Source organism: Amphiprion ocellaris, chromosome 24 (genome assembly GCF_022539595.1).
Source record: "Amphiprion ocellaris isolate individual 3 ecotype Okinawa chromosome 24, ASM2253959v1, whole genome shotgun sequence".
Taxonomy (NCBI): domain Eukaryota; kingdom Metazoa; phylum Chordata; class Actinopteri; family Pomacentridae; genus Amphiprion; species Amphiprion ocellaris.
Genome location: NC_072789.1, coordinates 3270835 through 3284974, shown reverse-complemented (window position 1 = coordinate 3284974; position 14140 = coordinate 3270835). Strand labels below are relative to the sequence as shown.

General features: G+C 36.1%; 1 protein-coding gene across 2 annotated transcripts in view; it reads left to right on the top strand.

The window, feature by feature from the left end:
• Window positions 1-245: 245 nt before the first annotated feature.
• Window positions 246-14140, top strand: part of cdadc1 (cytidine and dCMP deaminase domain containing 1) — a 102111-nt gene continuing 88216 nt past the window's right edge. Inside the window, exons 1-12 of one of the 2 annotated variants that reach the window (XM_055008252.1) lie at window positions 246-349; window positions 741-886; window positions 2854-2954; window positions 3674-3851; window positions 5088-5385; window positions 7824-8030; window positions 8125-8225; window positions 8430-8479; window positions 9002-9171; window positions 9261-9450; window positions 10990-11032; window positions 11133-11205. In XM_055008252.1, the coding sequence (XP_054864227.1) occupies window positions 787-886; window positions 2854-2954; window positions 3674-3851; window positions 5088-5385; window positions 7824-8030; window positions 8125-8225; window positions 8430-8479; window positions 9002-9171; window positions 9261-9450; window positions 10990-11032; window positions 11133-11205 (1511 nt within the window). In that variant the 5' untranslated portion in view covers window positions 246-349; window positions 741-786. Of the gene's footprint in view, window positions 350-679; window positions 887-2853; window positions 2955-3673; window positions 3852-5087; window positions 5386-7823; window positions 8031-8124; window positions 8226-8429; window positions 8480-9001; window positions 9172-9260; window positions 9451-10989; window positions 11033-11132; window positions 11206-14140 lie in introns of those variants that run through there. The other variant, XM_055008251.1, reaches the window with a different exon arrangement.

Sequence of the window (14140 nt, the reverse complement as noted above, 5' to 3'; positions counted from 1 at the left end):
TGTACATATTAAATGACCTCGGATCTTGTTGACATTTTATTCAAGTTCTTTATCATGTGACTATTTTCTCCCTGTGTATTTAATTCATTTATTTATTTTTTTTTACTATTTTAAAGCTGATCATTCTTTCCTTTTTGTTTTGGGAATGAAAGCAGCAGCGTTCTCATGACACCACGTCATCATGTCAATCAGGAGGCCCCGCCTTCTTGGCAGCGTCACGGAGTGTTTGCGGAAATAACCCGGAACCGTCAAACATCTGCGCGTTAGCCGGGCTACTGACGGAAGTAGCGCTTTTTGCCCTCTAAAATAAGAGGCTGGCGATACCTTGGTGTATTCTAAACAGATAAAGGTCAATTTACTTGAGTATTTGTTTAGCTATACATCATTTTATACATTTTTTGTATGTGAATGTGCGTCTGTGATGCTAATTCTAATGGCTAAGTAGCTAGCTCTGTGCTAGCTTGGTATTTCTAACTAGCTACAGAAAACAATGTTTAGTAACAGGTTGATTTCAAAAACAAACGTGGACGTTTTTCTTTTAAATAGTGCTGCATATTATGCTCCAACGCTTAGTTCAGTTCCTATTCGTTTCCTTTATAAATTCAATCCGTTTCAAGGCGTCTTTTCTTAAAAGTGTTAACTGGAAGTTGCAGTCAATTCGTCGGGCTTGACGCTAAACCAGATTAGAATCAATTCCGGTTGAACTCAGCTCATCTGTCAGATTGCTCTTGTCTTACTAGACGCCGGCGATATTACAGATATTACATTCTCTACCTGGCGGCTCGAATGGAGGAAAGCCAGATATGTAGCCGAGCCGTTCCGGGCCACACCAAGCCGTGTCGAGAAACGAGAGACGGTGGCAGTCAGAGTGACAGCAGGACACGAGGTGAGCCAAATACAGAAGAGTTCATGTTGTAGCTGCAGTGTTCTGTCCTGCTGGTTTATGAGAGATGACTGACAGTTTACCAACACAGCAGCAACGTCTCACATTGTTTATTTACACAACAACACTCCGATCATCTGGGGTCTGAGGGAAGTAACCTAGGTAGATTTGCATCCTGATTTACTCCAAACCCTCTTGGCCTCTTGTTGTGTTGACCGCACACGCTCCCTGTAGACACCAAGGTCCTATTATCACAGTTGAACTTGTTTTATGCATCTTTTCCAGGTTGTTTTTCACTGACTAGATCCTGGCTTGTGTTCGATTTACTCTCAGATGTACTTAGCTTTCGTTTTGATCAAAGCTTCTGCTAAATGAAACTGTAGACAGGGGTGTCAAACTCATTTTAATTCAAGAGCCACATTCAGCCCAGTTTGATCTCAGCTGGACCGCAGCATAATATCCTATAAATAACCACAACTCCAAATCTTTCCTTTTTTTAGTGCAAAAAAGGTACATTCTGAAAATATTCACATTTAAGAAATTTTTCCAAAACATTATGAACAACCTGAAATTTCTTAAGAAAAATAAGGGAAATTTCAACAATATTATGCCTCAGTTTATCATTTACACATAAAAACTTACAGATCATAGAGTGTCTACAAAGGAACAAAACATTTAGTCACATCTATCTGGAACTGAATGATATAATATTTTACTATATCAAAAACAACCAAAAAAAGGACAAAATATTACAAAAGCGAGGAACAAAATGACAAAAAATGAGACAAACGACATGAAAGAAAACAAAAGAGACAAAAATTTGACAAAAAAATGACAAAAATGACACACAAAACAATGAATAAAGCAAAACACAAAATGACAAAAACAAGACAGGAAACACAAGCGTGACAAAAAGAAAACAGAAAGACAAAAGCGAGAAACAAAAGGACAAAAACATGAGACAAACGACAAAAGTCAAACAAAAAAAGACAAAAAAACAACAAAAACAAGACAAAATATGACAAAAATGAGACACAATAAGAGAAAAGCGAGAAGCAAAATGTCAAAAACGAGACAAACAAAAAAAGAGACAAAAAATTTGACAAAAAGTTAAAAAGCGACAAAAAATGGACACAAGACAAAAAATGACCAAAAAAATAGACAAAAAACAAGAGTATTACATAAATGAGACACAAAAGAACAATGGACAATATTATTTTACTTTATGATCAAAACAACTTGTCATGGTCTGGAATTTATTTTAAGTTTAAAGTTTTACAACTTTACAATCTGCAGTTAATGTCTTCTCTGTCTTTTTTACACTTTACAAGAGGGCTGGTTTTGGCCCACGGGCCGCATGTTTGACACACCTGCTGTGGAATGCAGAAATGTTTCCATGGAGATAGGGATATGTGCCGTCAGCAGGCAATATCTTTCAGGTGTGGACATCCTTAATTGAACTTTGCTGGTTCCACAAGCCTCAGTTCAGTCCTGCTGAGTGTCTGCAGAGCGACATACTGGTCCTGCATAGATTTTACAATGATTGAAATGGATAATATAATGTGTTTTGGGGAGACTACGTGGCAACTAAAAATGGGCCTGACATAGTAATTCAATTATTTTCCACATTATAGATTAATACTGAAGACATCAAAACTATACAAGAATACATATGGAATTATGTTGCAAACAAAAAAGTGTTAATCTCCAGTATTAATCTACAATGTAGAAAATAATGCAAATAAATAAAAAGCGTTGAATGAGAAGGTGTGTCCAAACTTTTAACTGGTAGTATACATCTGCTGTAGATACAACACAAGCAAAACCAATAAATGGGACAGAGTGTTCTTTTGTGATTTAGATTTACTGCAGCTGTACAATGTACAACCAGCCAGTGTAGCTGCAGCATTACAGATGTCTCTTCATATACCTCATTCCTTTAATTCTTTTTTTGTGTGTTGTTTCTCCAGGCCCTGGCCCCAGGCTATCAAAGGTAAACCTGTTTACCTTGTTAAGTTTGTGGATGGAGTTGTTTCCTCAGGAGGAAGCTGAGGAGGATGACAATGATCAGGTCAGTGAAGAATCCGTTCCCTCAGAGACAGATGTATACTGTGTAGAACAGGAGTGTCAAACATACGGCCCGCCAAAGGGTCCAATCTGGCTTTACACAGTGTCAAAATTACAGAAAAGACACCAACTGTAAATTTGTAAAACTGAAAATTTAAAATAATGTAAATAATTTCTTCCTAGACCTTGACAAGTTGTTTGATCGTAAAGTTAAATACTAGATTGTTCAGCTCCAGATAGCTGAGACTAGAAGTTCTGTTACTTTGGAGATAATCTGTGATCTGGAAGTTGTAAAATGATAAACAAAAAATGGCAAATGATAAACTGAGGCATAATGTTGTTGAAATTTCACTTATTTGTTTATTTTTTTCAGAAACTTTGTGTTGTTCATAATGTTTTGTAAAAGCATAATTCCTCAAATGTGAGCATTTATAGAATGTACTTTTTTGCACTAAAACAAAAGGAAAGATCTGGAATTATCTTTATTTTTAGGTTATTATGCTCTGATTTTACTGGTCCAGACCTTTTGAGATCAAGCTGGGCTGAATGTGGCCCCTAAAATGAGTTTGACACCCTGATCTGCAACAAAATACAGCAAGTTCTGAATAATTATCCAAATCCATGTGTGCCACATTATCACACACTACTGTCAGTAACAGGCTCTATTCCAGCACTTAAGAATCTTCTCTGTGAGGTAACGGGTTTGAATCGACTGTGTTTCAGGTCCGGAGGGTGGGACTGGTGGTGGTGCAGGACACTAAGGTGGTTGGACTTCACTGTTCAGGAGCTGAGCTCCATGCAGGACAGGCGGCAATCATCCAACATGGAGCCCGACTGGCTGACTGTCAGCTGTTCTTCTCCAGGAGACCCTGCGCTACCTGCCTCAAGATGATCATCAACGGTGAGGAGAGATGGAGGGATAGAGAAATGAGACAGTAGACAGACTGAAAGAGGAAGAGCTACAGTGCAACTACACTAAAATCATCACACCATTTCTTTTTATAGAGAGAAGTCTATACTGTGTCTTGCATCAGTGCCACATAGTTTTAATAGACAAGCCTGTTTTATAAATGTAGTTCCTGGATCATTAAACTGGTTCCAAACATCTTAACTATCTGGGACATCCCCCTTTTTTATGGCCAATGCACACATCTCAGCAGAAGCCAAAAAAAAGAACATAACGCTTTGTATGTTTAGCAGCCCATGCTCTCCTTTTATTTATATATGCATTGAGTGGGAAACACACGTTTCAGAATAGATTGAGTGAGGAGAAAATATCATATATGTAGTGTTACGTTGTCAAATGTGGTTTGACAAACCAGCTTCTGTAACATTAAAGGAATATATAGTTAGACTTTATTAACCCCCAGAGGAAATTTCTGTTGTAACAGCAGTTGGGTATTTAACAACAACAAGACAACACAGAACATTCGGTCAAGTATAAAGTGAAAGTAACATAAAATAAAAGAAAATGTAAAAGAAAAAAAATTAACAATATATACAAGAATATACAGAGTGATATAGAAATGTGCAAATGAGGATGTGTTTTAATGTGCAATGATTTAAATAGGTGCAGATGTAATGGATAACATTCAGAATGTGAAATGTCCAGTGGTTCAGTCAGCAGGCAGAGTGAGAAAACACCAATTCTTCAGAGTGTGGCTCCCATACTTGAACTATATCAGGCTTGTCCTTTCCTCCACCCTTCTAAAAGGAATCTTGTACAACTGAAATGATTTTCATAATGTGGAATCCACCACCTCCTATAAATTTTGTATTCATTATTTCCACAAGTCAGAGTTGTACTGTACTTTTTTTTTGTTTGTTTGTTTGTTTTTGTTTTTGTTTGCATCTGCTGCAGACATTGTTCTGTATTAAAATGTAAAAACTGCAATAAAAACAATGTAAGAAAAAAAAGGAAGTAGTTTGTGTACAGTGGCTGATTTTATGTTTTAAGGGCCTAAATAACTGGCTGATTGAGAATGTTGTCCTGGTGTTGCCATACTGCCATAAACTGCAGCAACTTTTATCATGCATTAGCTACGCTATTATGCTGAACTTTGGAATTACGTCCACTGGGCAACGTTAAAACAGTGACAAGGAATTAATGCTGATGCTGCCGTTTGCTCTCCTCCAGCTGGAGTCGGTCGGATCTCTTTCTGGCCCGGTGACCCTGAGATCAGCATGCTGAAGCCCGCCTCTACAAACCATTCCAACTCCAGCAGTTCACCTCAGTCCATCACAGAGGAAGCTGCGCTGGACGCCCTGGCAACGGAGAAGCTCAAGTCCAACAGCCGTCCTCACATCTGTGTGCTGCTGCAGCCGCTGGCGCCCGGCCTGGCGCAGTTTGTCACCGAGACGTCCAGAGATTGTGATTTTATGCAGACGATGGCTGATGATGACCCGACGCTGAACACAGAGGAGCTCTTCAACAGGTATTTAGTAATGAAAATGAGGGCGATTACTTCAGAACTCTCCAACTGATTGTTGTGTTTGTGAGTGATATTTACCATGTCAGTTCTCTGCGTTGTTGCATTTCTTTCTGAATACTTTAATTCAGGGCTGTCAAACTCATCTTAGTTCAGGGACCACATTCAGCCCAGTTTGATCTCAAGTGACCAGTAAAATCACAGCATAATAAGCAATAAATAACCACAACTCCAAATGTTTCCTTTGTTTTTGTGCAATAAAGTACATTCTGAAAATGTTCACATTTAAGGAATTATCTTTTTACAAAACATCATGAACAACCTGAACTTTATTAAGAAAAATAAGTTCAATTTCAACATTATGCCTCAGTTTATCATTTACACATTACAACTTCCAGATCACAATGTCTACAAAGGAACACAACATTTAGTCACAGATATCTGGAACTGAATGATGTAGTATTTTACTACATGAAAAAAAAACAAAAAAAATGCAAAATATTACAAAAATGAGACACAAAATGCCAAAAATGAGACACAAACCATCAAAAGCGAGTAACAAAATGACAAAAAAAATGGAAAACGTCACAAACGAGACAAAACATGACAAAAGTGACACACACTACAATGAATAAAGCAAAACACAAAATGACAAAAATACAACCAAAAACAGAAGCGAGACAAGGAAACACAAAAATGAGAAACAAAACGACAAGAAGTGAGAGAAACGACATGAAACAAAACAGACAAAAAATTAGACAAAAAGTGACAAAAGACAAAACATTACACAAAAGTCTGACAAAAAATAACAAAAACAAGGCAAAATGTTACAAAAATGAGACACAAAGCGACAAAAGAACAATGAAGAATCTAGTATTTTACTTTATGATCAAAACAACTTGTCATGGTCTAGAAATTATTTAAAATTTCCAGTTTTACAAATTTATAATCTGCACTTAATGTCTTCTCTGTAATTTTTACATTTTGCAAAGTCATCCTGCAGGCCGTATTAGACCCTCGTCTGGAGGGCCGGTTTTAGCCCACGGGCCACATGTTTGACACCCCTGCTTTAGTTACTCTGTGTAGATTTGGTCAGTTAAAAAGTAGAGCAACCTGTAAGATGTGCAAAATCCAGAAGTACAAATGGTTGAATCCTGCCTATGAAGCTTATTGATGTGGTTGTGCAGAGATGGATAGATAAACTATAGATAGATAGATAGGCTATAGATAGATAGGCTATAGATAGATAGATAGATAGATAGATAGATAGATAGATAGACTATAGATAGATAGATAGACTATAGATAGATAGATAGATAGACTATAGATAGATAGATAGATAGATAGATAGATAGATAGATAGATAGATAGATAGGCTATAGATAGATAGACTATAGATAGATAGATAGGCTATAGATAGATAGGCTATAGATAGATAGATAGATAGATAGATAGACTATAGATAGATAGATAGATAGATAGATAGACTATAGATAGATAGATAGGCTATAGATAGATAGATAGATAGATAGATAGATAGATAGATAGGCTATAGATAGATAGACTATAGATAAATAGATAGGCTATAGATAGATAGATAGATAGGCTATAGATAGATAGGTAGGCTATAGGTAGATAGACTATAGATAGATAGATAGATAGATAGATAGATAGATAGATAGACTATAGATAGATAGATAGATAGATGATAGATAGATAGGCTATAGGTAGATAGACTATAGATAGATTGATAGACTATAGATAGATAGATAGATAGACAGATCGACAGATAGATAGATAGATAGATAGATAGATAGATAGGCTATAGATAGATTGATAGACTATAGATAGATTGACTATAGATAGATTGATAGACTATAGATAGATTGACTATAGATAGATTGATAGACTATAGACAGATCGATAGATAGATAGATAGATAGATAGATAGATAGATAGATAGATAGATAGATAGATAGATAGATAGATAGATAGATAGATAGATAGATAGATAGATAGATAGATAGATAGATAGATATTTAATTCCCAAGGGAAATTGAAGGACAGGTAGGTTAGTAACATTAAAGTTTAGTATAAACTCTGATAAACTTGCTGCACAATCCTATAAAAACACTTCTAATTTTAAAATCTGTACAAATACTAAATGTAATTAAAAATCAATGTACAATGTTTACACATTTCAAGGCACCATGATTTAGAGTGACTTTGACAGGTAGGAGGAAACAGTTGTATTAAACTTCCTAAGGTGCATTAGAGGACCTACATGAGAATATCAACACTGTTATCAGCGCAAATCCTGAAACTTAACCAATTCAATAACAACATGCCCTTTGGAGAAGAACTGGATTTTAAAAAAGGGAGTAGTATAAATCGAAGCCTTAAGAAACTGTGTGTAAACCAGAGGAATGTCTGATGCTTTCCAGACAGCGCACAAGACACCTGAAGGACTTCTCCAGACACTTCTTGGTGGGTTCGTCTCAGCAGCACCAGGAGATTTTGACCCAAATGGGCCTGGAGAACTTCAGCATGGAGCCCTACTTCTCCAACCTGAGGAACAACATGAGGGAGCTGGTGGAGGTTCTGGCTACAGTGGCGGCTGGGGTGCCACGGCAACACTACGGCTTCTACAGGTTAGACACGCTCGCTGTCAATTACCTGAATGACTTGAAACGAGCGTCTTCATTCGCTTGTTATTTTGCTGATGGTGTTGTTTCTGTTACCCAGGGAACAGTCGGCCACCTCCCTCCCTCCACGTCATGAGGAGATGCCCCAAGAAGTAGCGTGTCACTGCATCATACAAGCCAGGCTGCTGGAGTACAGGACAGGTTTGTTTGGTTTTGCTGTTTGTCCAGAGGGAGATGTAGCACAGCAGAACATATCCTGTTTCAGCCCAGAGTGAACAGAAAGGAATTAAACATGGCAAAATGTTAGAAACCAAGCAACAACCAACAAAAACCAAATAAAAGCCACTAAGTAATGAGTGTTTGTCAAGCCATATGTCTCATGCCAAACTGTCATTGTCATTCCAGAGGACCCTAAAGTGGGTGTGGGTGCTGTTATCTGGGCCAAAGGACAGCTGGTAAGCTCAGCTTTCTTACTTTTGGTTATTCTTTGGCCTCTTAACCCTCCTGTTGTCCTTATTTATGGGCACCAAAAAATATTGTTTCCTTTTCTGAAAAAAATCCAAAAATTCTGCAAAAAAATTCTTCAAATTTCTGAAAATTTACAAAACCTTCAGGAAGAAAATTCCTATAATTCCTTAAAAGTTTCTCTTCAAAGTTTTATTTAAAAAAAAAAAAAAAATCCCCCGAATTTGGCAAGAAAATTCTTGTAAATATTTTCAAAAAATGAGTAAAAATCTTCCAAAAAAATCCTAAAAATATCTAAAGTGATTCCATATATATCAGTAAAACTTCTAATATTTTCTTTAAGAACATTCACATAAAAATCAACCAAAATCCAGGGAAATTCACTGTTTGTTGTGTTTTCATTCAGAGCCTCTTAGTGAACCAGTTCCAGACTTATCTTCTGTGTGTCGTTTCTCAGTCCGACACATTTTGCTGTTGCTGACGGGATGTTCTGATCTCCTGTCTTGTCCCAGGCTGGCTGTGATGGAACGGGGTGTCTGTACCTGGTGGGTTGTGGGTACAACGCCTACCCAGCGGGTTCCCAGTATGCAGAGTACCCCCAGATGGACAACAAACAGGAGGACCGCCAGAGACGCAAGTACAGATACATCATCCACGCAGAGCAGAACGCCCTCACCTTCAGGTCAGAACACGCACACGGCCCGGCAAGTAAAAACACAAGCAGAAAGCTCACCTTAAAATAAGTCAGACATCTCCTCTGGATGCTTTTAGGACACGAGACATCAAGCCAGAGGAGTCCACCATGCTGTTTGTGACTAAATGTCCGTGTGACGAGTGCATCCCTCTGATCAGAGGAGCCGGCATCACACACATCTACACCTCCGACCAGGACATGGGCAAAGACAAGACGGACATTTCCTACCTGAGGTTCAGCAGCCTGAAGAACATCCACAAATTCATAGTGAGTAGTGAAGATTGAAATGTGAATTTACGCCTGTTGCATGCTGATTTTTGTGTTTATTCTTGAGGAAACTGATTTTATAGATCATCACAATGTATCAAAGCTTAGCCCTCGTGTCGTCCTGCGGGTCAAATTGACCCGTTTTAAACTTTGAAAATATGGGAAAAAAATATATATATTTTCACAGTGAAAGCTTCCGCATTTTCAACATTTTTTGGTGGAAAAAAAGAAATGTTAAAAAAACATGTTTCTTTTAGAACATTCACAAAAAAATCAACCAAAATCCAGAGAAATTCGCTGGAAATCTTTGAACATTTTTTGGTGAAAAAAAAATGTTTCTTCAGAACATTCGTATAAAAATCAACCAAAATCTAGTGAAATTCGCTGGATTTTGGTTGATTTTTATGTGAATGTTCTTAAAGAAAATATTAGAAATTTTATTGATATATATGTAATCACTTTAGATATTTTTTAAATTTTTTTGGAAGATTTTTACTCATCTTTTGACAATATTTACAAGAATTTTCTTGCCGAATTTGGGGATTTTTTAAAAAAATACAACTTTTAAGGAAACTTTTAAGGAATTTTCATCCCGAAGATTTGGCAAATTTTTATAAATTTGGGGAATTTTTTGCAGAGTTTTTGGATTTTTTTCAGACAAGGGAAAACTGTTTTTTGGTGCCCATAAATGAGGACAACAGGAGGATTAACTGAGGTACATTTTTGTCACGATGAATAAACTAGAATGTGAGAAATATTTGAGGAAGAAGATATGAGTCAGTATATAATTGAGGGACGTTTGAAGTCCATGAGATATATCTTGCATACATTTTTATCAGAAGTTTTAAAAAAAAGAAGTTTTTTTATGTTCATTATGATCATGTCTTTGCAAATTCCGTAATTATTTATTATGGAAACAATCACTTATTAATAAAAAATGACTGGATATCACTAAAATGTCAACTAAATAACCGTCCAAATTTATTAACAACCACCTTCTAATCAGCTAAACAATAAGCTGTCTCGTTTTTGACGTTTTCTCTAGTTTTTGTCATTTTGTGTATCGTTTTTGTCACTTTGTGTCTCATTTTTGTCATTTTGTGTCTCGTTTTTGTGGTTTTGTCTCCTTTTTGTGGTTTTGTGTCTCGTTTTTGTGGTTTTGTCTCGTTTTTGTCGTTCTGTGTCTCGTTTTTGTCACTTTGTGTCTCGTTTTTGTCATTTTGTGTCTCAGTTTTGTTGTTTCGTGTCTCGTTTTTGCCATTTTGCATCTCGAAAACAGCAAAAATGTCAACCATGTTACAAAAAGTCCCGCAGTTATATATTGACCCATATATGTTCCTTTGTTCAGTTTTTGGATTAGATTTTGATATGTCCACAGATGTGTTAATAATACTTTTCAAGACACAAAAATCTAAATATAGTGTAGAAAGGAGCACATAGAAAAGATGATCATGAGTTGTAGGCCGTGTTAAAAAGATGGATTTCTTCGATGTGGAGAGTGATTTAACTACAAAATATGACATTTTTCTGCCCTCACAGTGGAAAAGAAGCCCTTCCTCGGCGCCTTCTCCTCACCTCGCCAGTAAGTTGCCTTTTTGTTGTCTTTCTGTGCATTTTTCAGCGCTGTAACCAGATAACACAAAGCGAGATAAGTATTTTAAGCGGAGCATCTTTCATTCCAGATGGTTGCATCGGGAAGCACCACAGGCAGACGGAGCACGAGAGCAACAGCAACAAGAAGCTGTGCACCAACAGGTACCACGAATCACCTACAGTCAGCTGAACACGGACACGGATTAACGACGGACTGATGGACAAACGCACAGACATTATCACACCACACCTTAAAAATATACCCGATTCACAAGAGGAATTACAGATGCTACCAAATATTACAGTGTTGTTGTTGGAATATTTGGGAGATATAGTATATTTAACCCTCCTGTTGTCCTCATTTACTGGCACCAAAACATATTCTTTCCTTATCTGAACAAAATCTGCAAAAAAATTCCCCAAATTTCAGAAAATTTGCAAAACCTTCATGAAGAAAATTCCAATAATTCCTTAAAAGTTTCCCTTAAAAGTATTATTTTTAAAAATCCCCCAAATTTGGCAACAGAATTCTTGCAAATATTTTCAAAAAATGAGTAAAAATCTTCAAAAAAAATCCTGAAAATATCTAAAGTGATTCCATATATATATATCAGTAAAACTTCGAATATTTTCTTTAAGAACATTCACAAAAAAAAAAATCGACCAAAATCCAGAGAATTTCACTGGATTTTGGTAGATTTTTTTGTGAATGTTCTTAAGAAACATTTTTAACATTTCTTTTTTTCCACCTAAAAATGTTCAAAGATTTCCCAAAAATGTTGAAAATGTGGACATCAGAAGTTTCACTATGAAAACATATATTTTTTCCACATTTTCAAACTTTAAAATGGGTCAATTTTGACCCGCAGGACGACACGAGGGTTAAACTGGTTTCAGTCCAGAATGGATAGAAGTGAAATGTGCCCCATTTGTATTTAAGGCTTGAATGAGAGATTTAATTTAAAAAAAAAAAAAAAAAAAAAAAAATTATTTTTATTTTTTATATATATATATATATATATATATATATATATATATATATATATATATATATATATATATATATATATATATATATATATATTTTCCGTAGTATAGACAAAAAGGCAGCCACATGCTCCCTGTGAAATAACATTCAGCAAGTCTGAACCTGATCAACGGTTTTTCTAACAACCACAGTGATAAACAGGTGTTTCATAAAACTACAAAAAGCAGTTTTAGGAGAGGATGAACGTCTGACAGCTTTACTTTGGTTTTGATTTATTTATTCACAGTGTTGAGGATTTGCGTGATTTTCTGCATTAGTTCCAGTTGCCTTGAGTGTCATATTTTTTTTTCCGTTGGCTGTTAAAACTTAATTCCAAACCACACAAAGACAGTAAATGTGATACTAGTGGATCCTCTCATACTTTTGTGTTCAGAGAAGGTTCAAGGTAAGAACTGGTGTTCAAGGAAGGTAAGTTTTTATGTACAGATGATTTATTAACATCTGTGATTACACAGCGTGACAAATGAGCACACACACACACACCCACGGAGAGCAGTCATTCCCATCCTTTTATTTGTTGTGAACGTGGTACAATAGCATCAGTGTGGAAAATAAGGTGGCTGCTGCTTTCAGAGAGGACGCCGGGAAGATGCTCGACCAAAGTTGCTCGTTGTTTCGGTTGTAAAACAAGCATAAATGAAGGAGTTTGGCTCAAGTGAAGGAGAATTCTGCAGTAAAGCTGACTGCTCTGCATTTGCATCATGTTATATTATGATAAAGCATAATACTGTCACAGCTTAGCGTCCAAAATAGCTGGTATTGTTTTGATTTTTCACCCCAAAGACAAAGCATGGAAGAGGATTTTTCATTTTTCTTTAATGCCAGATGAAAAGTAAAACCAAAATTCACAGGTTTGTGACTGTTACCCTACTACTGTTTTATTTTGTTGAGACTCACTGTATTTATTATGTGATTGCTAAAAAGGAATTTCACTTTGAAGAAACTTTAAATCACAGTTCCATTAAACATAAACTTGGTTGAAAACCAGTGGAAGCTCAAAGCTTTATGGGTCAAATACAGATTGAAGAATAAAGTCTGAACAGCTTTAATCTTTTTTTTTTGTTAGAAAATGAAGACATAGGATCATATTTCATTTCCAAGATAAAAAAAAAAACAGACTGCGCTTTAAACTTAGTGCTTTGTGGATTTTTCACAGTTACATTTCACCATCGAATGCTGTTCCAGGTCAACTTTGGCCTCGCTTTCCCAGCGCGTTTTATAGCCGACACAGTTTGCAATTCACATGTTCAATCAGAACTACTTTGGCGACAAACTACGTCGATGGCAACTGCAAAAAAAAAAAAAAAAAAAAAAAAGTTTGAAAATGACAGCGTAACTCAAATATAGTGAGTTAAGAGGTTCACTGCTTAATCACAACAAATATGTTCTGTCCAGAGCATATTTTCAACCACATAATAATTAAGCTCCCCCTAGAAGATACTGGAAATACAAAATAAAGAGCGAAAAGAAGGGAAAAAACACACCGAAAACAAAAAGGCACCTCTGAATCCTCCACCGCTTCTTACTTTTTAACACCAACGTCAGATCCAAATCAGAGCAAAAACACTTGATACAGTACAGAAAGAAAAAAAGGAGTGAAACCGAAATGCAAAGTGCCTCCGTCAACGTTCCCACTCACAATGGCACTCAAACTAGAAACTGTACATGACAAGAAATGAAACTATATATATATATATATATATATATATATATATATATATATATATATATATATATATATATATATATATATATAAAAAAAACAGCATCAAGCAGTGAAAACAGTGATCAGTTTAAAAAAAAGAAGAAAAAGAATCATCATATTATTTTTATCATACAGAAAGTGCTTTTAGCCACCAGGAAAGAGAACCAGTGATCAAAACGTCTGAAGCTTACTGTAGCAGCCCGATGTCACGGTTAAATTTTTAAAAAAAGGCCCTTCATTTGTGAAGATTCTCAACATTTTTGTTGCAAAGCAGTTCTCTCTCTCTGTGTTTGTCTTGCTGAAGCTTACTGAGGTGGATGCGCTTCCTTTTCCTTGTTGAATTG